The sequence below is a fragment of the Felis catus genome, chromosome F1 (genome assembly GCF_018350175.1).
Source record: "Felis catus isolate Fca126 chromosome F1, F.catus_Fca126_mat1.0, whole genome shotgun sequence".
In the NCBI taxonomy this organism is placed as follows: Eukaryota; Metazoa; Chordata; class Mammalia; order Carnivora; family Felidae; genus Felis; species Felis catus.
Genome location: NC_058384.1, coordinates 63,439,629 through 63,461,154, shown reverse-complemented (window position 1 = coordinate 63,461,154; position 21,526 = coordinate 63,439,629). Strand labels below are relative to the sequence as shown.

Sequence of the window (21,526 nt, the reverse complement as noted above, 5' to 3'; positions counted from 1 at the left end):
GGCCGGCCGCCGCCGTCCTCGTTAGTATAGTGGTGAGTATCCCCGCCTGTCACGCGGGAGACCGGGGTTCGATTCCCCGACGGGGAGGCAAGACGCCCTTTTTGGTGGCCTGCGCACCTCTGGGTCCCACCTCTTGCTCCCGAGGGGCAGGGGCGCTGCTTCTCGGCCGTCCGTCGTCCGGCCGGCGGCGCGTGCCCGGCCTGCCCGCCGTCCACCGGCCCCAGCCCTTTGCGTGGCTCGAGGCCGGACGCTGGGTGGCCACCGCGCAGCCGGGGCCTCGTGTGGTCCCCGCGGCAGCCACGGCGAGCTCCTCGGCGACGTGCCGCCCAGCCGCGCAGCCGCCGTGGGTGTCGCTCGGGTGGGAGGCAGATGGGTCCGGTCCCGTCTGGATGCGGGAGGTGGTGTGGCCTGGCGCCCGCCCCCTCTGCTCCTTCCCGCGCCGGGCCGGGACGCGCCGGGCCGGGCCGGGCCGGGTCGGGCCGCTAGCTGCGGGCCGCGGAGGACGCGGAAGACGCCGGGCCGGGGACGTGGCGGGGCTCCCCAGCCGGCCTCCGAGCGCCCGAGAGCGGCCAGGCGGCCAGAGCGCCCTCCAGAGGCGGGCGGCGGTGGGCGCCGGGCGCGGGGCGCCGGGCGCGGGGCGCAGGGCGGGCAGGTAGGTGGGCGGGCGGGCGTGCCCGGCGACCGGCCGGCGCAGCTGAGTCGGAGGGGCGAGGCTGGGGCGCCGGGCGGCCGGAGCCCGTGGTGGCCGGGCAGAGCTGCGGCCGGGCGGGACGTCGGGGCAGGGCTGCGCCGGGCGGCGGCGGCAGCGGCGGCGAGAGAGCGCCAAGGCGAGAAGGCGCCGGAGCGCACCCTGGGCCGGCCGCGTCGGGCCGGCCCGGGCCGTGCAGCGTTGGTGGTATAGTGGTGAGCATAGCTGCCTTCCAAGCAGTTGACCCGGGTTCGATTCCCGGCCAACGCAGCCGCCCGACCTTTTGCGCCGCTCCGGGGCCCTCCTGGCCAGGCCCGTCGGGCGCTGGCAGTGGGGGACGGCGTGCCGGCCCGCTGGGCGCTGGGCACGTGGGCCGAGGCGGCGTGCGGGTGCGAGGGCGGCCGGCGCCCAGCGTTTTGTGGGTGCTGCCGGCGGGCCGGGTGGACTGCGTGGGGCCTGCGGGCGGCTGGACGTGCAGAGGCAGGGGCCTCGGGGCCCAAGCGGAGCCGCGTGGGTGGAATGGAGGCGCTGGGTCCAGGGGGTGCAGGCCAGGCGCGCAGCCTGTCGCTCCCTGGTGGTCTAGTGGTTAGGATTCGGCGCTCTCACCGCCGCGGCCCGGGTTCGATTCCCGGTCAGGGAAGCCTTTCTTCTTCCTCTGGCCCTCCGGGGCCTCCCCTCCCGGCCGGCCTAGCCGAGCCACCCACCGTCCCGTCCGCAGTGCACCCGCACCACCCCCTTTTAGCCCACGCCAGCACGCCAGGCCAGCGCTGGCTAGCTTGTCGCGGGCCCCGCCGCCACGATGGAGGGGTGCACACAAGGCCACCTGCCACGCCCCGACGGGCAGCCCCGGCCTCGCCCTGCCACCTCGGCCCGTCCGAGCCTTTTGGCCTGGCTGGCCCACCGGAGGCCCTCGGCATCGCCTCTCCCCTTCGCCGCCCCGCGCACGCGCTCGCCTGGCACCTTCGCTTCCACAGCCCGAGAGGCGAGTGGCCGGGGCGGCCTCTGTCCCCCGCCGGGACCACCAGGGTGCGCAGGCGCCCCTGCCCCGCGAGTGTGCTCGGACCCCCACCGCCCCCTCCGGTGGCGCTCCTAGCTGGCCGGGCTGACGAGCCATCCTGTCCTCCCTCGTGAGGTGCCCGCGGTGGCGGTGCTGGGCGCGTGGGTCAGGTGAGCCACGCGCAGCCCTGAGTCCCGTCACCTGGCCGAGCAGCCCCCCTCGGGCCTGCGACCTCTCGGGCGGCTTCCCTGCCCCACGCGGGGCGGGAGCGCCACGACCCGGCTGGCTGCGTCTCTCCCCGGCGACGGAGAGCGGACCCCAGGGGCACGCCGTTCTTGGGCGCCGATGCGAGCGCAGAGTCCGACCGACCGCCGTGCCCGGGAGGTGGAGGAGGGAAGAGGCATCTGGGCACGGCCCAGACCCCCTCCCCCCCCCCCCGGGGCACTGGAGGTGAGCCAGCGGGGAGGTGCCGTGGGAGCCACGGGGGAAGACAACCCGGCAGCCAGGCAGGTGGGTGGCGGTCGAGGCACCCCGGGGGACTGGGCGCACTTGTCGCCAACTTGTCATTCCAATTGCAGGACACGTCGGTCCCTTCCATCCTTTGGCAAAGGGGCCGGCGTGTTACCCGGTGGTCCCTTTCGCCACCTCCGCGCCCCACCCCACACCCCCGATGAGCGGCGTCCTCCACCAACCCCCCCACTCACGCACACTTTTCACAGTTGCACTTTCCACAGTTTCCCATCCCGCCTCGCCCTGTGCCACGCCATGATAGGCGCCGTCCGTCCCTCTGTCCACCCCTGTCCGTATCCGTCCTCTTCTGTGGATGCCTCCCAAGGTCCATCGCACACCTCAGTCTCCTTCCCGCCCCAACTTGGACACCCCTGTCCGCCGGGGATTTGCTCTGTGATCAGAGGTGTCCCCTCTCGAGGCCAAGCGGTCAGCCGGTGCGCCGCGCACACCTGCTGGGGCACACTCGCTTCGACCGCACAAGCACCCTGCAGCGGTGCGGAGGAGCCGCGGCGGCCGTGGGTCTCCGGGTGCTTCCCGTGCCCGCGGGAAGTTTCCTCGGAGTCCTTGCTTTTGCGTGTGTGTGTGTGTGTGTGTGTGCGCGTGTGGGTGTGTGTGGAGGGGTGGAGGGGTGGAGGTCGGGGTGGGAGAGGGATGGAGGCCGGTGGTGGACTTTGGTGCCGTGGGTGGCTCTAGCGGTGGAAGAGGAAGCCGCGTTGGCACGGGAGCGCGGCGGCGAAGCGGGACGCAGAGAATCAAGGGCCTGCGCGACCATGACGTTAGGCACGCTGGGGTCTTGCGGGTGCGGGTGCCGGTGCCACCTGGAGTCTGTGAGCGACCCTCCCGGACGATGGGCTGTATAGCGCACCTAGGCGTGGCAGCTTGGTTTCTGCCGGTTGTGCAAAAGGGGAGGATTTCTGGAGTGTGGGTAGAGTGAGCCAGAGCGTGTGTGTGTGGGTGTGTGTGTGGGTGTGTGGGTGGGTGGGTGGGTGTGGGGGGGGGGCTGGTGGGAGGGGCGGCGGTGCGAGGTGGTGCCGAGGGAAGGGGAGGAGCGTGTGGGTGGCAGCGCGAGTTGGTGCGTGGATGCGTTCCTTGCAGTGAATCGGGAGACTGGAGCGAGGCGAGCAGTCATTAAAGAGAAGAAGGGCAAGGCAGGTGTGTGGGCGGGCGGGGCTGGGCCCTTGGCTCCCGGGCGGGCGGAGTTTTGTCCCCAGGGCGAGCGAGCCAGGGAGGAGGAAGGGAACGTGCGGCAGGGGCGGGGACGGGATGGGGCGTGGGCGGGCCCCCAGAGAGGAGCAGAGGTGGCTTTGGCCAGGTGCTCTGAAGGTGGGAGAGAGGAAGCGTAGCGCGCAGTTGGCGCTGCGGGGCCAAAAGGGGATGGCGCGTTGCATGGGCCGGGAATCGAACCCGGGCCTCCCGCGTGGCAGGCGAGAATTCTACCACTGAACCACCCATGCACCCACGGACGTGGTCCACAGAGGGCTTCCCCAGCGGCGCCGGCCGCCTCCGTTGCCGGTCCCCGCCAGTAGTGAGCGTGAGCGTGAGCGTGAGCGTCTGCTCCGTGGGAGCAGGCGGCGGGCGGTCTGCAAGACAGGCTCCAGGCACGCGGAGAGCCAGCCCCTAGGGCGCGGCGCGGCGCGGCGCGGCGCGGACGTCCGGGCAGAGGAAGGCACGGAGGCGGACTGGGCTCATCCCGTGCTTTGTCCCCCGTCCAGGGCCGCCGCCACAGCCTGCCCGTGTCCCCAGAGGCAGCCAGGAGCCGGACCCAGCCTGGCCAGCGCCCGATCCCCAAACAGCCGGAGCCATTTGTGGCAGGTGCCGGCAGGCGAGGGACCTTGCCTTCAGCTACTCCCAGCCCCGAGCCAGAGTCCGTTTGGCGGATGGTTTTCTCGCGCGTGCAGTGTGTGTCCCGGCGGAAGGGGGTGGGGAACGGATCTCTCGTGTGTGGAGCCATGGGGCCAGGGGCCCGGGGCGGGGGCGGGGGCGGGGGGCGGGGCCGGGTGGGCTGTGTGTGTGTGTGTGTGTGTGTGTGTGTGTGTGTGTGTGTGTGTGTTTGCGCTCGCGCCGGCGTCTGTCGGAGTTAGAGGCCAGGTAGCGCCGCCTGCGCCTCTGAGTGCGTCTCGGGCCAAGAGAGCAAAGGCCTGAGCGCGCTGGCCGGCGCCTCTCCCTAGGGGTCCGGCTCGGTGCCTTGACACGTTGGGAGGCAGGAGGGCGGTCTTGGATCCGGGAGGAAGGCTGGGGCGGAGTGGCCGGCCGGCGGCGGCCTCCCCGAGCCAGGAGATGCGCTGTGGCGCCCGGCTGGATGGCCTGGGGGTCTAGGGCTTCCGCTCACTGCTCCCTGCAGCCACCTTCCCGGCTTGGACTCGTGAGCCAGGCCCACAGAAGGGAGGGGTCCGCGCCGCCGGCTGGCCAGCAGACGGCTGCGCTGTATGGCTCCCGGGAGGCAGACAGGCAGGCAGGTAGGTGTGGCCAGGGGAAGGCCCCTAGGTGGAGAATCGTGTGGGCCGCCTCGGGAGGGTGTCGAGACAATGGACTAGGGCCGGGGGGAAAGCACGGGGTGACGGTGGGGTGGGTGCGTGTTCCCGGTGGCGGCGGAAGCGGACGGCTGGCTGGAAGAGCCAGGCGCTGTCCAGCGGCCACAAGTGGGAGCGGGAAGCGCGGGGAGCTTTGCAGCCTGGGCTGGTTCGCGAGTGCCGGGGTGAGGAGGGCAGGGGCGGGAATAGACGAGAAGGAGGACCAAAGAGCCTCCAGAAAGCAGCAGGTGCGAAGTCAGCGAAGCCTGCGGGTGTGGGAATGGCGCTCGAGTCGCCGGGGAGTGCGTGTGTGTGTGCGCGCGCGCGCGCGCGCGCGCTCACAGCCGGAGGCGGCGAGGGTGGAGGGGCTGGAGCTCGGTCCCGGGCAGCGTGTGCTCGGGTGCGAGGCGGGCCGCGGCCGCGAGAGGGTGTGGTCCAGGCCCGGGTGGCGTGGCTGCTGTGTGGGGCGGGCCAAAAGGTGGGCGTGTCAGGAGTGGGATTCGAACCCACGCCTCCAGGGGAGACTGCGACCTGAACGCAGCGCCTTAGACCGCTCGGCCATCCTGACGGCGGGTGTGGGCGCGTCGCCGCTGGCCTGGCTGGGACGCGGCGCTAACGCTGGTGTCCTTGGCCGTCATGGCGCCCGGCTGGCGGCTGTGTGGGTGCGCAAGGGGCGAGACACGCGCGGCGGCCCCGGAGGAGCACGGCCAGCCGCCTCGCCGCCGCCGCCGCCGCCGCCGCCAGCGCGGCTCCCGTCGCTGTCGCACCCCCACCCCCAGCTCCCTGCAGGCCCCGTCCAGCGTCGGCGCCCCTTGCCCTGCTCCCCACCCCGCCTTCCTCGCCCTCGCCCTCGCCCTCGCCCTCGGCCTCGGCCTCGCCCTCTCAGCCCCGCTTGCCGTCTGGGGCCTTTTCTCCCGGCGCGATGCCCGCCTGGCAGACGAGAGAGAGGCAGCGCTCGTTGGGAGTACTGAGCGCCGTCCGGGTCCGTGTGTGGGCCCCGGGTCCGGGCGGACTCCGAGTCGGGGCCGGGGGCTGCCGTGCGGGAGAGGGGGCCGAAGCGGGGCTGGGGTCGGGTGGGGCGTGGCCCGTGCCGGGCGCCTGTGCAGGGCAGGGCGTCGAGGGCAGCAGGCAGGGGCAGGCGTGGGGAGGCAGCCGGAGAGGGGTCGGGCGCCCGGGTGGCCGGCCGCCGCCGTCCTCGTTAGTATAGTGGTGAGTATCCCCGCCTGTCACGCGGGAGACCGGGGTTCGATTCCCCGACGGGGAGGCAAGACGCCCTTTTTGGTGGCCTGCGCACCTCTGGGTCCCACCTCTTGCTCCCGAGGGGCAGGGGCGCTGCTTCTCGGCCGTCCGTCGTCCGGCCGGCGGCGCGTGCCCGGCCTGCCCGCCGTCCACCGGCCCCAGCCCTTTGCGTGGCTCGAGGCCGGACGCTGGGTGGCCACCGCGCAGCCGGGGCCTCGTGTGGTCCCCGCGGCAGCCACGGCGAGCTCCTCGGCGACGTGCCGCCCAGCCGCGCAGCCGCCGTGGGTGTCGCTCGGGTGGGAGGCAGATGGGTCCGGTCCCGTCTGGATGCGGGAGGTGGTGTGGCCTGGCGCCCGCCCCCTCTGCTCCTTCCCGCGCCGGGCCGGGACGCGCCGGGCCGGGCCGGGCCGGGTCGGGCCGCTAGCTGCGGGCCGCGGAGGACGCGGAAGACGCCGGGCCGGGGACGTGGCGGGGCTCCCCAGCCGGCCTCCGAGCGCCCGAGAGCGGCCAGGCGGCCAGAGCGCCCTCCAGAGGCGGGCGGCGGTGGGCGCCGGGCGCGGGGCGCCGGGCGCGGGGCGCAGGGCGGGCAGGTAGGTGGGCGGGCGGGCGTGCCCGGCGACCGGCCGGCGCAGCTGAGTCGGAGGGGCGAGGCTGGGGCGCCGGGCGGCCGGAGCCCGTGGTGGCCGGGCAGAGCTGCGGCCGGGCGGGACGTCGGGGCAGGGCTGCGCCGGGCGGCGGCGGCAGCGGCGGCGAGAGAGCGCCAAGGCGAGAAGGCGCCGGAGCGCACCCTGGGCCGGCCGCGTCGGGCCGGCCCGGGCCGTGCAGCGTTGGTGGTATAGTGGTGAGCATAGCTGCCTTCCAAGCAGTTGACCCGGGTTCGATTCCCGGCCAACGCAGCCGCCCGACCTTTTGCGCCGCTCCGGGGCCCTCCTGGCCAGGCCCGTCGGGCGCTGGCAGTGGGGGACGGCGTGCCGGCCCGCTGGGCGCTGGGCACGTGGGCCGAGGCGGCGTGCGGGTGCGAGGGCGGCCGGCGCCCAGCGTTTTGTGGGTGCTGCCGGCGGGCCGGGTGGACTGCGTGGGGCCTGCGGGCGGCTGGACGTGCAGAGGCAGGGGCCTCGGGGCCCAAGCGGAGCCGCGTGGGTGGAATGGAGGCGCTGGGTCCAGGGGGTGCAGGCCAGGCGCGCAGCCTGTCGCTCCCTGGTGGTCTAGTGGTTAGGATTCGGCGCTCTCACCGCCGCGGCCCGGGTTCGATTCCCGGTCAGGGAAGCCTTTCTTCTTCCTCTGGCCCTCCGGGGCCTCCCCTCCCGGCCGGCCTAGCCGAGCCACCCACCGTCCCGTCCGCAGTGCACCCGCACCACCCCCTTTTAGCCCACGCCAGCACGCCAGGCCAGCGCTGGCTAGCTTGTCGCGGGCCCCGCCGCCACGATGGAGGGGTGCACACAAGGCCACCTGCCACGCCCCGACGGGCAGCCCCGGCCTCGCCCTGCCACCTCGGCCCGTCCGAGCCTTTTGGCCTGGCTGGCCCACCGGAGGCCCTCGGCATCGCCTCTCCCCTTCGCCGCCCCGCGCACGCGCTCGCCTGGCACCTTCGCTTCCACAGCCCGAGAGGCGAGTGGCCGGGGCGGCCTCTGTCCCCCGCCGGGACCACCAGGGTGCGCAGGCGCCCCTGCCCCGCGAGTGTGCTCGGACCCCCACCGCCCCCTCCGGTGGCGCTCCTAGCTGGCCGGGCTGACGAGCCATCCTGTCCTCCCTCGTGAGGTGCCCGCGGTGGCGGTGCTGGGCGCGTGGGTCAGGTGAGCCACGCGCAGCCCTGAGTCCCGTCACCTGGCCGAGCAGCCCCCCTCGGGCCTGCGACCTCTCGGGCGGCTTCCCTGCCCCACGCGGGGCGGGAGCGCCACGACCCGGCTGGCTGCGTCTCTCCCCGGCGACGGAGAGCGGACCCCAGGGGCACGCCGTTCTTGGGCGCCGATGCGAGCGCAGAGTCCGACCGACCGCCGTGCCCGGGAGGTGGAGGAGGGAAGAGGCATCTGGGCACGGCCCAGACCCCCTCCCCCCCCCCCCCGGGGCACTGGAGGTGAGCCAGCGGGGAGGTGCCGTGGGAGCCACGGGGGAAGACAACCCGGCAGCCAGGCAGGTGGGTGGCGGTCGAGGCACCCCGGGGGACTGGGCGCACTTGTCGCCAACTTGTCATTCCAATTGCAGGACACGTCGGTCCCTTCCATCCTTTGGCAAAGGGGCCGGCGTGTTACCCGGTGGTCCCTTTCGCCACCTCCGCGCCCCACCCCACACCCCCGATGAGCGGCGTCCTCCACCAACCCCCCCACTCACGCACACTTTTCACAGTTGCACTTTCCACAGTTTCCCATCCCGCCTCGCCCTGTGCCACGCCATGATAGGCGCCGTCCGTCCCTCTGTCCACCCCTGTCCGTATCCGTCCTCTTCTGTGGATGCCTCCCAAGGTCCATCGCACACCTCAGTCTCCTTCCCGCCCCAACTTGGACACCCCTGTCCGCCGGGGATTTGCTCTGTGATCAGAGGTGTCCCCTCTCGAGGCCAAGCGGTCAGCCGGTGCGCCGCGCACACCTGCTGGGGCACACTCGCTTCGACCGCACAAGCACCCTGCAGCGGTGCGGAGGAGCCGCGGCGGCCGTGGGTCTCCGGGTGCTTCCCGTGCCCGCGGGAAGTTTCCTCGGAGTCCTTGCTTTTGCGTGTGTGTGTGTGTGTGTGTGTGCGCGTGTGGGTGTGTGTGGAGGGGTGGAGGGGTGGAGGTCGGGGTGGGAGAGGGATGGAGGCCGGTGGTGGACTTTGGTGCCGTGGGTGGCTCTAGCGGTGGAAGAGGAAGCCGCGTTGGCACGGGAGCGCGGCGGCGAAGCGGGACGCAGAGAATCAAGGGCCTGCGCGACCATGACGTTAGGCACGCTGGGGTCTTGCGGGTGCGGGTGCCGGTGCCACCTGGAGTCTGTGAGCGACCCTCCCGGACGATGGGCTGTATAGCGCACCTAGGCGTGGCAGCTTGGTTTCTGCCGGTTGTGCAAAAGGGGAGGATTTCTGGAGTGTGGGTAGAGTGAGCCAGAGCGTGTGTGTGTGGGTGTGTGTGTGGGTGTGTGGGTGTGTGGGTGGGTGTGGGGGGGGGGCTGGTGGGAGGGGCGGCGGTGCGAGGTGGTGCCGAGGGAAGGGGAGGAGCGTGTGGGTGGCAGCGCGAGTTGGTGCGTGGATGCGTTCCTTGCAGTGAATCGGGAGACTGGAGCGAGGCGAGCAGTCATTAAAGAGAAGAAGGGCAAGGCAGGTGTGTGGGCGGGCGGGGCTGGGCCCTTGGCTCCCGGGCGGGCGGAGTTTTGTCCCCAGGGCGAGCGAGCCAGGGAGGAGGAAGGGAACGTGCGGCAGGGGCGGGGACGGGATGGGGCGTGGGCGGGCCCCCAGAGAGGAGCAGAGGTGGCTTTGGCCAGGTGCTCTGAAGGTGGGAGAGAGGAAGCGTAGCGCGCAGTTGGCGCTGCGGGGCCAAAAGGGGATGGCGCGTTGCATGGGCCGGGAATCGAACCCGGGCCTCCCGCGTGGCAGGCGAGAATTCTACCACTGAACCACCCATGCACCCACGGACGTGGTCCACAGAGGGCTTCCCCAGCGGCGCCGGCCGCCTCCGTTGCCGGTCCCCGCCAGTAGTGAGCGTGAGCGTGAGCGTGAGCGTCTGCTCCGTGGGAGCAGGCGGCGGGCGGTCTGCAAGACAGGCTCCAGGCACGCGGAGAGCCAGCCCCTAGGGCGCGGCGCGGCGCGGCGCGGCGCGGACGTCCGGGCAGAGGAAGGCACGGAGGCGGACTGGGCTCATCCCGTGCTTTGTCCCCCGTCCAGGGCCGCCGCCACAGCCTGCCCGTGTCCCCAGAGGCAGCCAGGAGCCGGACCCAGCCTGGCCAGCGCCCGATCCCCAAACAGCCGGAGCCATTTGTGGCAGGTGCCGGCAGGCGAGGGACCTTGCCTTCAGCTACTCCCAGCCCCGAGCCAGAGTCCGTTTGGCGGATGGTTTTCTCGCGCGTGCAGTGTGTGTCCCGGCGGAAGGGGGTGGGGAACGGATCTCTCGTGTGTGGAGCCATGGGGCCAGGGGCCCGGGGCGGGGGCGGGGGCGGGGGGCGGGGCCGGGTGGGCTGTGTGTGTGTGTGTGTGTGTGTGTGTGTGTGTGTGTGTGTGTGTTTGCGCTCGCGCCGGCGTCTGTCGGAGTTAGAGGCCAGGTAGCGCCGCCTGCGCCTCTGAGTGCGTCTCGGGCCAAGAGAGCAAAGGCCTGAGCGCGCTGGCCGGCGCCTCTCCCTAGGGGTCCGGCTCGGTGCCTTGACACGTTGGGAGGCAGGAGGGCGGTCTTGGATCCGGGAGGAAGGCTGGGGCGGAGTGGCCGGCCGGCGGCGGCCTCCCCGAGCCAGGAGATGCGCTGTGGCGCCCGGCTGGATGGCCTGGGGGTCTAGGGCTTCCGCTCACTGCTCCCTGCAGCCACCTTCCCGGCTTGGACTCGTGAGCCAGGCCCACAGAAGGGAGGGGTCCGCGCCGCCGGCTGGCCAGCAGACGGCTGCGCTGTATGGCTCCCGGGAGGCAGACAGGCAGGCAGGTAGGTGTGGCCAGGGGAAGGCCCCTAGGTGGAGAATCGTGTGGGCCGCCTCGGGAGGGTGTCGAGACAATGGACTAGGGCCGGGGGGAAAGCACGGGGTGACGGTGGGGTGGGTGCGTGTTCCCGGTGGCGGCGGAAGCGGACGGCTGGCTGGAAGAGCCAGGCGCTGTCCAGCGGCCACAAGTGGGAGCGGGAAGCGCGGGGAGCTTTGCAGCCTGGGCTGGTTCGCGAGTGCCGGGGTGAGGAGGGCAGGGGCGGGAATAGACGAGAAGGAGGACCAAAGAGCCTCCAGAAAGCAGCAGGTGCGAAGTCAGCGAAGCCTGCGGGTGTGGGAATGGCGCTCGAGTCGCCGGGGAGTGCGCGCGCGCGCGCGCGCGCGCTCACAGCCGGAGGCGGCGAGGGTGGAGGGGCTGGAGCTCGGTGCCGGGCAGCGTGTGCTCGGGTGCGAGGCGGGCCGCGGCCGCGAGAGGGTGTGGTCCAGGCCCGGGTGGCGTGGCTGCTGTGTGGGGCGGGCCAAAAGGTGGGCGTGTCAGGAGTGGGATTCGAACCCACGCCTCCAGGGGAGACTGCGACCTGAACGCAGCGCCTTAGACCGCTCGGCCATCCTGACGGCGGGTGTGGGCGCGTCGCCGCTGGCCTGGCTGGGACGCGGCGCTAACGCTGGTGTCCTTGGCCGTCATGGCGCCCGGCTGGCGGCTGTGTGGGTGCGCAAGGGGCGAGACACGCGCGGCGGCCCCGGAGGAGCACGGCCAGCCGCCTCGCCGCCGCCGCCGCCGCCGCCGCCGCCGCCGCCGCCGCCGCCGCCAGCACGGCTCCCGTCGCTGTCGCACCCCCACCCCCAGCTCCCTGCAGGCCCCGTCCAGCGTCGGCGCCCCTTGCCCTGCTCCCCACCCCGCCTTCCTCGCCCTCGCCCTCGCCCTCGCCCTCGCCCTCGGCCTCGCCCTCGCAGCCCCGCTTGCCGTCTGGGGCCTTTTCTCCCGGCGCGATGCCCGCCTGGCAGACGAGAGAGAGGCAGCGCTCGTTGGGAGTACTGAGCGCCGTCCGGGTCCGTGTGTGGGCCCCGGGTCCGGGCGGACTCCGAGTCGGGGCCGGGGGCTGCCGTGCGGGAGAGGGCGCCGAAGCGGGGCTGGGGTCGGGTGGGGCGTGGCCCGTGCCGGGCGCCTGTGCAGGGCAGGGCGTCGAGGGCAGCAGGCAGGGGCAGGCGTGGGGAGGCAGCCGGAGAGGGGTCGGGCGCCCGGGTGGCCGGCCGCCGCCGTCCTCGTTAGTATAGTGGTGAGTATCCCCGCCTGTCACGCGGGAGACCGGGGTTCGATTCCCCGACGGGGAGGCAAGACGCCCTTTTTGGTGGCCTGCGCACCTCTGGGTCCCACCTCTTGCTCCCGAGGGGCAGGGGCGCTTCTTCTCGGCCGTCCGTCGTCCGGCCGGCGGCGCGTGCCCGGCCTGCCCGCCGTCCACCGGCCCCAGCCCTTTGCGTGGCTCGAGGCCGGACGCTGGGTGGCCACCGCGCAGCCGGGGCCTCGTGTGGTCCCCGCGGCAGCCACGGCGAGCTCCTCGGCGACGTGCCGCCCAGCCGCGCAGCCGCCGTGGGTGTCGCTCGGGTGGGAGGCAGATGGGTCCGGTCCCGTCTGGATGCGGGAGGTGGTGTGGCCTGGCGCCCGCCCCCTCTGCTCCTTCCCGCGCCGGGCCGGGCCGGGCCGGGCCGGGCCGCTAGCTGCGGGCCGCGGAGGACGCGGAAGACGCCGGGCCGGGGACGTGGCGGGGCTCCCCAGCCGGCCTCCGAGCGCCCGAGAGCGGCCAGGCGGCCAGAGCGCCCTCCAGAGGCGGGCGGCGGTGGGCGCCGGGCGCGGGGCGCCGGGCGCGGGGCGCCGGGCGGGCAGGTAGGTGGGCGGGCGGGCGTGCCCGGCGACCGGCCGGCGCAGCTGAGTCGGAGGGGCGAGGCTGGGGCGCCGGGCGGCCGGAGCCCGTGGTGGCCGGGCAGAGCTGCGGCCGGGCGGGACGTCGGGGCAGGGCTGCGCCGGGCGGCGGCGGCAGCGGCGAGAGAGCGCCAAGGCGAGAAGGCGCCGGAGCGCACCCTGGGCCGGCCGCGTCGGGCCGGCCCGGGCCGTGCAGCGTTGGTGGTATAGTGGTGAGCATAGCTGCCTTCCAAGCAGTTGACCCGGGTTCGATTCCCGGCCAACGCAGCCGCCCGACCTTTTGCGCCGCTCCGGGGCCCTCCTGGCCAGGCCCGTCGGGCGCTGGCAGTGGGGGACGGCGTGCCGGCCCGCTGGGCGCTGGGCGCTGGGCACGTGGGCCGAGGCGGCGTGCGGGTGCGAGGGCGGCCGGCGCGCAGCGTTTTGCGGGTGCTGCCAGCGGGCCGGGTGGACTGCGTGGGGCCCGCGGGCGGCTGGACGTGCAGAGGCAGGGGCCTCGGGGCCCAAGCGGAGCCGCGTGGGTGGAATGGAGGCGCTGGGTCCAGGGGGTGCAGGCCAGGCGCGCAGCCTGTCGCTCCCTGGTGGTCTAGTGGTTAGGATTCGGCGCTCTCACCGCCGCGGCCCGGGTTCGATTCCCGGTCAGGGAAGCCTTTCTTCTTCCTCTGGCCCTCCGGGGTCTCCCCTCCCGGCCGGCCTAGCCGAGCCACCCACCGTCCCGTCCCCAGTGCACCCGCACCACCCCCTTTTAGCCCACGCCAGCGCTGGCTAGCTTGTCGCGGGCCCCGCCGCCACGATGGAGGGGTGCACACAAGGCCACCTGCCACGCCCCGACGGGCAGCCCCGGCCTCGCCCTGCCACCTCGGCCCGTCCGAGCCTTTTGGCCTGGCTGGCCCACCGGAGGCCCTCGGCATCGCCTCTCCCCTTCGCCGCCCCGCGCACGCGCTCGCCTGGCACCTTCGCTTCCACAGCCCGAGAGGCGAGTGGCCGGGGCGGCCTCTGTCCCCCGCCGGGACCACCAGGGTGCGCAGGCGCCCCTGCCCCGCGAGTGTGCTCGGACCCCCACCGCCCCCTCCGGTGGCGCTCCTAGCTGGCCGGGCTGACGAGCCATCCTGTCCTCCCTCGTGAGGTGCCCGCGGTGGCGGTGCTGGGCGCGTGGGTCAGGTGAGCCACGCGCAGCCCTGAGTCCCGTCACCTGGCCGAGCAGCCCCCCTCGGGCCTGCGACCTCTCGGGCGGCTTCCCTGCCCCACGCGGGGCGGGAGCGCCACGACCCGGCTGGCTGCGTCTCTCCCCGGCGACGGAGAGCGGACCCCAGGGGCACGCCGTTCTTGGGCGCCGATGCGAGCGCAGAGTCCGACCGACCGCCGTGCCCGGGAGGTGGAGGAGGGAAGAGGCATCCGGGCACGGCCCGGACCCCCTCCCCCCCCCCCCCCCCGGGGCACTGGAGGTGAGCCAGCGGGGAGGTGCCGTGGAAGCCACGGGGGAAGACAACCCAGCAGCCAGGCAGGTGGGTGGCGGTCGAGGCACCCCGGGGGACTGGGCGCACTTGTCGCCAACTTGTCATTCCAATTGCAGGACACGTCGGTCCCTTCCATCCTTTGGCAAAGGGGCCGGCGTGTTACCCAGTGGTCCCTTTCGCCACCTCCGCGCCCCACCCCACACCCCCGATGAGCGGCGTCCTCCACCAACCCCCCCACTCACGCACACTTTTCACAGTTGCACTTTCCACAGTTTCCCATCCCGCCTCGCCCTGTGCCACGCCATGATAGGCGCCGTCCGTCCCTCTGTCCACCCCTGTCCGTATCCGTCCTCTTCTGTGGATGCCTCCCAAGGTCCATCGCACACCTCAGTCTCCTTCCCGCCCCAACTTGGACACCCCTGTCCGCCGGGGCATTTGCTCTGTGATCAGAGGTGTCCCCTCTCGAGGCCAAGCGGTCAGCCGGTGCGCCGCGCACACCTGCTGGGGCACACTCGCTTCGACCGCACAAGCCCCCTGCAGCGGTGCGGAGGAGCCGCGGCGGCCGTGGGTCTCCGGGTGCTTCCCGTGCCCGCGGGAAGTTTCCTCGGAGTCCTTGCTTTTGCGTGTGTGTGTGTGTGCGTGTGTGTGTGTGCGCGTGTGGGTGTGTGTGGAGGGGTGGAGGTCGGGGTGGGAGAGGGATGGAGGCCGGTGGTGGACTTTGGTGCCGTGGGTGGCTCTAGCGGTGGAAGAGGAAGCCGCGTTGGCACGGTAGCGCGGCGGCGAAGCGGGACGCAGAGAATCAAGGGCCTGCGCGACCATGACGTTAGGCACGCTGGGGTCTTGCGGGTGCGGGTGCCGGTGCCACCTGGAGTCTGTGAGCGACCCTCCCGGACGATGGGCTGTATAGCGCACCTAGGCGTGGCAGCTTGGTTTCTGCCGGTTGTGCAAAAGGGGAGGATTTCTGGAGTGTGGGTAGAGTGAGCCAGAGCGTGTGTGTGTGTGTGTGTGTGTGTGGGTGTGTGTGTGGGTGTGTGGGTGTGTGGGTGGGTGTGGGGGGGGGGGCTGGTGGGAGGGGCGGCGGTGCGAGGTGGTGCCGAGGGAAGGGGAGGAGCGTGTGGGTGGCAGCGCGAGTTGGTGCGTGGATGCGTTCCTTGCAGTGAATCGGGAGACTGGAGCGAGGCGAGCAGTCATTAAAGAGAAGAAGGGCAAGGCAGGTGTGTGGGCGGGCGGGGCTGGGCCCTTGGCTCCCGGGCGGGCGGAGTTTTGTCCCCAGGGCGAAGGAAGGGAATGTGCGGCAGGGGCGGGGACGGGATGGGGCGTGGGCGGGCCCCCAGAGAGGAGCAGAGGTGGCTTTGGCCAGGTGCTCTGAAGGTGGGAGAGAGGAAGCGTAGCGCGCAGTTGGCGCTGCGGGGCCAAAAGGGGATGGCGCGTTGCATGGGCCGGGAATCGAACCCGGGCCTCCCGCGTGGCAGGCGAGAATTCTACCACTGAACCACCCATGCACCCACGGACGTGGTCCACAGAGGGCTTCCCCAGCGGCGCCGGCCGCCTCCGTTGCCGGTCCCCGCCAGTAGTGAGCGTGAGCGTGAGCGTGAGCGTCTGCTCCGTGGGAGCAGGCGGCGGGCGGTCTGCAAGACAGGCTCCAGGCACGCGGAGAGCCAGCCCCTAGGGCGCGGCGCGGCGCGGCGCGGCGCGGACGTCCGGGCAGAGGAAGGCACGGAGGCGGACTGGGCTCATCCCGTGCTTTGTCCCCCGTCCAGGGCCGCCGCCACAGCCTGCCCGTGTCCCCAGAGGCAGCCAGGAGCCGGACCCAGCCTGGCCAGCGCCCGATCCCCAAACAGCCGGAGCCATTTGTGGCAGGTGCCGGCAGGCGAGGGACCTTGCCTTCAGCTACTCCCAGCCCCGAGCCAGAGTCCGTTTGGCGGATGGTTTTCTCGCGCGTGCAGTGTGTGTCCCGGCGGAAGGGGGTGGGGAACGGATCTCTCGTGTGTGGAGCCATGGGGCCAGGGGCCCGGGGCGGGGGCGGGGGCGGGGGGCGGGGCCGGGTGGGCTGTGTGTGTGTGTGTGTGTGTGTGTGTGTGTGTGTGTGTGTGTGTGTGTTTGCGCTCGCGCCGGCGTCTGTCGGAGTTAGAGGCCAGGTAGCGCCGCCTGCGCCTCTGAGTGCGCCTCGGGCCAAGAGAGCAAAGGCCTGAGCGCGCTGGCCGGCGCCTCTCCCTAGGGGTCCGGCTCGGTGCCTTGACACGTTGGGAGGCAGGAGGGCGGTCTTGGATCCGGGAGGAAGGCTGGGGCGGAGTGGCCGGCCGGCGGCGGCCTCCCCGAGCCAGGAGATGCGCTGTGGCGCCCGGCTGGATGGCCTGGGGGTCTAGGGCTTCCGCTCACTGCTCCCTGCAGCCACCTTCCCGGCTTGGACTCGTGAGCCAGGCCCACAGAAGGGAGGGGTCCGCGCCGCCGGCTGGCCAGCAGACGGCTGCGCTGTATGGCTCCCGGGAGGCAGACAGGCAGGCAGGTAGGTGTGGCCAGGGGAAGGCCCCTAGGTGGAGAATCGTGTGGGCCGCCTCGGGAGGGTGTCGAGACAATGGACTAGGGCCGGGGGGAAAGCACGGGGTGACGGTGGGGTGGGTGCGTGTTCCCGGTGGCGGCGGAAGCGGACGGCTGGCTGGAAGAGCCAGGCGCTGTCCAGCGGCCACAAGTGGGAGCGGGAAGCGCGGGGAGCTTTGCAGCCTGGGCTGGTTCGCGAGTGCCGGGGTGAGGAGGGCAGGGGCGGGAATAGACGAGAAGGAGGACCAAAGAGCCTCCAGAAAGCAGCAGGTGCGAAGTCAGCGAAGCCTGCGGGTGTGGGAATGGCGCTCGAGTCGCCGGGGAGTGCGCGCGCGCGCGCGCGCGCGCTCACAGCCGGAGGCGGCGAGGGTGGAGGGGCTGGAGCTCGGTGCCGGGCAGCGTGTGCTCGGGTGCGAGGCGGGCCGCGGCCGCGAGAGGGTGTGGTCCAGGCCCGGGTGGCGTGGCTGCTGTGTGGGGCGGGCCAAAAGGTGGGCGTGTCAGGAGTGGGATTCGAACCCACGCCTCCAGGGGAGACTGCGACCTGAACGCAGCGCCTTAGACCGCTCGGCCATCCTGACGGCGGGTGTGGGCGCGTCGCCGCTGGCCTGGCTGGGACGCGGCGCTAACGCTGGTGTCCTTGGCCGTCATGGCGCCCGGCTGGCGGCTGTGTGGGTGCGCAAGGGGCGAGACACGCGCGGCGGCCCCGGAGGAGCACGGCCAGCCGCCTCGCCGCCGCCGCCGCCGCCGCCGCCGCCGCCGCCGCCGCCGCCGCCAGCACGGCTCCCGTCGCTGTCGCACCCCCACCCCCAGCTCCCTGCAGGCCCCGTCCAGCGTCGGCGCCCCTTGCCCTGCTCCCCACCCCGCCTTCCTCGCCCTCGCCCTCGCCCTCGCCCTCGCCCTCGGCCTCGCCCTCGCAGCCCCGCTTGCCGTCTGGGGCCTTTTCTCCCGGCGCGATGCCCGCCTGGCAGACGAGAGAGAGGCAGCGCTCGTTGGGAGTACTGAGCGCCGTCCGGGTCCGTGTGTGGGCCCCGGGTCCGGGCGGACTCCGAGTCGGGGCCGGGGGCTGCCGTGCGGGAGAGGGCGCCGAAGCGGGGCTGGGGTCGGGTGGGGCGTGGCCCGTGCCGGGCGCCTGTGCAGGGCAGGGCGTCGAGGGCAGCAGGCAGGGGCAGGCGTGGGGAGGCAGCCGGAGAGGGGTCGGGCGCCCGGGTGGCCGGCCGCCGCCGTCCTCGTTAGTATAGTGGTGAGTATCCCCGCCTGTCACGCGGGAGACCGGGGTTCGATTCCCCGACGGGGAGGCAAGACGCCCTTTTTGGTGGCCTGCGCACCTCTGGGTCCCACCTCTTGCTCCCGAGGGGCAGGGGCGCTTCTTCTCGGCCGTCCGTCGACCGGCCGGCGGCGCGTGCCCGGCCTGCCCGCCGTCCACCGGCCCCAGCCCTTTGCGTGGCTCGAGGCCGGACGCTGGGTGGCCACCGCGCAGCCGGGGCCTCGTGTGGTCCCCGCGGCAGCCACGGCGAGCTCCTCGGCGACGTGCCGCCCAGCCGCGCAGCCGCCGTGGGTGTCGCTCGGGTGGGAGGCAGATGGGTCCGGTCCCGTCTGGATGCGGGAGGTGGTGTGGCCTGGCGCCCGCCCCCTCTGCTCCTTCCCGCGCCGGGCCGGGCAGGGCCGGGCCGGGCCGCTAGCTGCGGGCCGCAGAGGACGCGGAAGACGCCGGGCCGGGGACGTGGCGGGGCTCCCCAGCCGGCCTCCGAGCGCCCGAGAGCGGCCAGGCGGCCAGAGCGCCCTCCAGAGGCGGGCGGCGGTGGGCGCCGGGCGCGGGGCGCGGGGCGCCGGGCGGGCAGGTAGGTGGGCGGGCGGGCGTGCCCGGCGACCGGCCGGCGCAGCTGAGTCGGAGGGGCGAGGCTGGGGCGCCGGGCGGCCGGAGCCCGTGGTGGCCGGGCAGAGCTGCGGCCGGGCGGGACGTCGGGGCAGGGCTGCGCCGGGCGGCGGCGGCAGCGGCGAGAGAGCGCCAAGGCGAGAAGGCGCCGGAGCGCACCCTGGGCCGGCCGCGTCGGGCCGGCCCGGGCCGTGCAGCGTTGGTGGTATAGTGGTGAGCATAGCTGCCTTCCAAGCAGTTGACCCGGGTTCGATTCCCGGCCAACGCAGCCGCCCGACCTTTTGCGCCGCTCCGGGGCCCTCCTGGCCAGGCCCGTCGGGCGCTGGCAGTGGGGGACGGCGTGCCGGCCCGCTGGGCGCTGGGCGCTGGGCACGTGGGCCGAGGCGGCGTGCGGGTGCGAGGGCGGCCGGCGCGCAGCGTTTTGCGGGTGCTGCCAGCGGGCCGGGTGGACTGCGTGGGGCCCGCGGGCGGCTGGACGTGCAGAGGCAGGGGCCTCGGGGCCCAAGCGGAGCCGCGTGGGTGGAATGGAGGCGCTGGGTCCAGGGGGTGCAGGCCAGGCGCGCAGCCTGTCGCTCCCTGGTGGTCTAGTGGTTAGGATTCGGCGCTCTCACCGCCGCGGCCCGGGTTCGATTCCCGGTCAGGGAAGCCTTTCTTCTTCCTCTGGCCCTCCGGGGTCTCCCCTCCCGGCCGGCCTAGCCGAGCCACCCACCGTCCCGTCCCCAGTGCACCCGCACCACCCCCTTTTAGCCCACGCCAGCGCTGGCTAGCTTGTCGCGGGCCCCGCCGCCGCGATGGAGGGGTGCACACAAGGCCACCTGCCACGCCCCGACGGGCAGCCCCGGCCTCGCCCTGCCACCTCGGCCCGTCCGAGCCTTTTGGCCTGGCTGGCCCACCGGAGGCCCTCGGCATCGCCTCTCCCCTTCGCCGCCCCGCGCACGCGCCCGCCTGGCACCTTCGCTTCCACAGCCCGAGAGGCCAGTGGCCGGGGCGGCCTCTGTCCCCCGCCGGGACCACCAGGGTGCGCAGGCGCCCCTGCCCCGCGAGTGTGCTCGGACCCCCACCGCCCCCTCCGGTGGCGCTCCTAGCTGGCCAGGCTGACGAGCCATCCTGTCCTCCCTCGTGAGGTGCCCGCGGTGGCGGTGCTGGGCGCGTGGGTCAGGTGAGCCACGCGCAGCCCTGAGTCCCGTCACCTGGCCGAGCAGCCCCCCTCGGGCCTGCGACCTCTCGGGCGGCTTCCCTGCCCCACGCGGGGCGGGAGCGCCACGACCCGGCTGGCTGCGTCTCTCCCCGGCGACGGAGAGCGGACCCCAGGGGCACGCCGCTCTTGGGCGCCGATGCGAGCGCAGAGTCCGACCGACCGCCGTGCCCGGGAGGTGGAGGAGGGAAGAGGCATCCGGGCACGGCCCGGACCCCCTCCCCCCCCCCCCCCCCCGGGGCACTGGAGGTGAGCCAGCGGGGAGGTGCCGTGGAAGCCACGGGGGAAGACAACCCAGCAGCCAGGCAGGTGGGTGGCGGTCGAGGCACCCCGGGGGACTGGGCGCACTTGTCGCCAACTTGTCATTCCAATTGCAAGACACGTCGGTCCCTTCCATCCTTTGGCAAAGGGGCCGGCGTGTTACCCAGTGGTCCCTTTCGCCACCTCCGCGCCCCACCCCACACCCCCGATGAGCGGCGTCCTCCACCAACCCCCCCACTCACGCACACTTTTCACAGTTGCACTTTCCACAGTTTCCCATCCCGCCTCGCCCTGTGCCTCGCCATGATAGGCGCCATCCGTCCCTCTGTCCACCCCTGTCCGTATCCGTCCTCTTCTGTGGATGCCTCCCAAGGTCCATCGCACACCTCAGTCTCCTTCCCGCCCCAACTTGGACACCCCTGTCCGCCGGGCATTTGCTCTGTGATCAGAGGTGTCCCCTCTCGAGGCCAAGCGGTCAGCCGGTGCGCCGCGCACACCTGCTGGGGCACACTCGCTTCGACCGCACAAGCCCCCTGCAGCGGTGCGGAGGAGCCGCGGCGGCCGTGGGTCTCCGGGTGCTTCCCGTGCCCGCGGGAAGTTTCCTCGGAGTCCTTGCTTTTGCGTGTGTGTGTGTGTGCGTGTGTGTGTGCGCGCGTGTGGGTGTGTGTGGAGGGGTGGAGGTCGGGGTGGGAGAGGGATGGAGGCCGGTGGTGGACTTTGGTGCCGTGGGTGGCTCTAGCGGTGGAAGAGGAAGCCGCGTTGGCACGGTAGCGCGGCGGCGAAGCGGGACGCAGAGAATCAAGGGCCTGCGCGACCATGACGTTAGGCACGCTGGGGTCTTGCGGGTGCGGGTGCCGGTGCCACCTGGAGTCTGTGAGCGACCCTCCCGGACGAAGGGCTGTATAGCGCACCTAGGCGTGGCAGCTTGGTTTCTGCCGGTTGTGCAAAAGGGGAGGATTTCTGGAGTGTGGGTAGAGTGAGCCAGAGCGTGTGTGTGTGTGTGTGTGTGTGTGGGTGTGTGTGTGGGTGTGTGGGTGTGTGGGTGGGTGTGGGGGGGGGGGCTGGTGGGAGGGGCGGCGGTGCGAGGTGGTGCCGAGGGAAGGGGAGGAGCGTGTGGGTGGCAGCGCGAGTTGGTGCGTGGATGCGTTCCTTGCAGTGAATCGGGAGACTGGAGCGAGGCGAGCAGTCATTAAAGAGAAGAAGGGCAAGGCAGGTGTGTGGGCGGGCGGGGCTGGGCCCTTGGCTCCCGGGCGGGCGGAGTTTTGTCCCCAGGGCGAAGGAAGGGAATGTGCGGCAGGGGCGGGGACGGGATGGGGCGTGGGCGGGCCCCCAGAGAGGAGCAGAGGTGGCTTTGGCCAGGTGCTCTGAAGGTGGGAGAGAGGAAGCGTAGCGCGCAGTTGGCGCTGCGGGGCCAAAAGGGGATGGCGCGTTGCATGGGCCGGGAATCGAACCCGGGCCTCCCGCGTGGCAGGCGAGAATTCTACCACTGAACCACCCATGCACCCACGGACGTGGTCCACAGAGGGCTTCCCCAGCGGCGCCGGCCGCCTCCGTTGCCGGTCCCCGCCAGTAGTGAGCGTGAGCGTGAGCGTGAGCGTCTGCTCCGTGGGAGCAGGCGGCGGGCGGTCTGCAAGACAGGCTCCAGGCACGCGGAGAGCCAGCCCCTAGGGCGCGGCGCGGCGCGGCGCGGCGCGGACGTCCGGGCAGAGGAAGGCACGGAGGCGGACTGGGCTCATCCCGTGCTTTGTCCCCCGTCCAGG

The 21,526-nt window shown here is 73.2% G+C and overlaps 1 protein-coding gene and 19 non-coding genes across 20 annotated transcripts; 12 read left to right on the top strand and 8 right to left on the bottom strand.

The window, feature by feature from the left end:
• The first annotated feature begins 15 nt into the window (after positions 1-15).
• TRNAD-GUC lies at positions 16-87 on the top strand. Its single transcript has one exon. It is a non-coding gene; the product is annotated as a tRNA-Asp (tRNA).
• Positions 88-886: 799 nt separating this feature from the next.
• On the top strand, positions 887-958 carry TRNAG-UCC. The gene has a single exon. It is a non-coding gene; the product is annotated as a tRNA-Gly (tRNA).
• Positions 959-1,256: 298 nt separating this feature from the next.
• On the top strand, positions 1,257-1,328 carry TRNAE-CUC. Its single transcript has one exon. It is a non-coding gene; the product is annotated as a tRNA-Glu (tRNA).
• Positions 1,329-3,578: 2,250 nt separating this feature from the next.
• TRNAG-GCC lies at positions 3,579-3,649 on the bottom strand. The gene has a single exon. It is a non-coding gene; the product is annotated as a tRNA-Gly (tRNA).
• Positions 3,650-5,190: 1,541 nt separating this feature from the next.
• On the bottom strand, positions 5,191-5,273 carry TRNAL-CAG. The gene has a single exon. It is a non-coding gene; the product is annotated as a tRNA-Leu (tRNA).
• Positions 5,274-5,587: 314 nt separating this feature from the next.
• On the bottom strand, positions 5,588-15,898 carry LOC123382743 (basic proline-rich protein-like). The gene is made up of 9 exons (XM_045048633.1): positions 15,628-15,898; positions 15,412-15,527; positions 12,252-12,915; positions 11,444-12,157; positions 10,917-11,031; positions 10,422-10,606; positions 9,535-9,658; positions 6,000-7,149; positions 5,588-5,803 (listed from the first exon to the last, which is right to left on the bottom strand). The coding sequence occupies exons 1-9, from the start codon at positions 15,896-15,898 to the stop codon at positions 5,588-5,590; spliced, it is 3,555 nt and encodes a 1,184-aa protein (XP_044904568.1).
• On the top strand, positions 5,898-5,969 carry TRNAD-GUC. Its single transcript has one exon. It is a non-coding gene; the product is annotated as a tRNA-Asp (tRNA).
• Positions 6,769-6,840, top strand: TRNAG-UCC. Its single transcript has one exon. It is a non-coding gene; the product is annotated as a tRNA-Gly (tRNA).
• Positions 7,139-7,210, top strand: TRNAE-CUC. Its single transcript has one exon. It is a non-coding gene; the product is annotated as a tRNA-Glu (tRNA).
• On the bottom strand, positions 9,462-9,532 carry TRNAG-GCC. Its single transcript has one exon. It is a non-coding gene; the product is annotated as a tRNA-Gly (tRNA).
• TRNAL-CAG lies at positions 11,060-11,142 on the bottom strand. Its single transcript has one exon. It is a non-coding gene; the product is annotated as a tRNA-Leu (tRNA).
• Positions 11,788-11,859, top strand: TRNAD-GUC. Its single transcript has one exon. It is a non-coding gene; the product is annotated as a tRNA-Asp (tRNA).
• Positions 12,641-12,712, top strand: TRNAG-UCC. The gene has a single exon. It is a non-coding gene; the product is annotated as a tRNA-Gly (tRNA).
• TRNAE-CUC lies at positions 13,018-13,089 on the top strand. Its single transcript has one exon. It is a non-coding gene; the product is annotated as a tRNA-Glu (tRNA).
• Positions 15,331-15,401, bottom strand: TRNAG-GCC. The gene has a single exon. It is a non-coding gene; the product is annotated as a tRNA-Gly (tRNA).
• A 1,034-nt stretch (positions 15,899-16,932) lies between the features above and the next one.
• On the bottom strand, positions 16,933-17,015 carry TRNAL-CAG. The gene has a single exon. It is a non-coding gene; the product is annotated as a tRNA-Leu (tRNA).
• A 645-nt stretch (positions 17,016-17,660) lies between these two features.
• TRNAD-GUC lies at positions 17,661-17,732 on the top strand. The gene has a single exon. It is a non-coding gene; the product is annotated as a tRNA-Asp (tRNA).
• Positions 17,733-18,506: 774 nt separating this feature from the next.
• TRNAG-UCC lies at positions 18,507-18,578 on the top strand. Its single transcript has one exon. It is a non-coding gene; the product is annotated as a tRNA-Gly (tRNA).
• Positions 18,579-18,883: 305 nt separating this feature from the next.
• On the top strand, positions 18,884-18,955 carry TRNAE-CUC. The gene has a single exon. It is a non-coding gene; the product is annotated as a tRNA-Glu (tRNA).
• A 2,241-nt stretch (positions 18,956-21,196) lies between these two features.
• On the bottom strand, positions 21,197-21,267 carry TRNAG-GCC. Its single transcript has one exon. It is a non-coding gene; the product is annotated as a tRNA-Gly (tRNA).
• Positions 21,268-21,526: the final 259 nt, after the last annotated feature.

Coding starts and splice junctions, on each gene's coding strand:
- LOC123382743 (XM_045048633.1), bottom strand. CDS start 15,898: ATGGCTCCACACACGAGAGATCCGTTCCCCACCCCCTTCCGCCGGGAC. Junction 11,032..11,443: donor GGGCGAGGGCGAGGGCGAGG/GCGAGGGCGAGG, acceptor CGCCCCACACAG/CAGCCACGCCACCCGGGCCT. Junction 9,659..10,421: donor CACGAGTCCAAGCCGGGAAG/GTGGCTGCAGGG, acceptor CCTGTCTTGCAG/ACCGCCCGCCGCCTGCTCCC.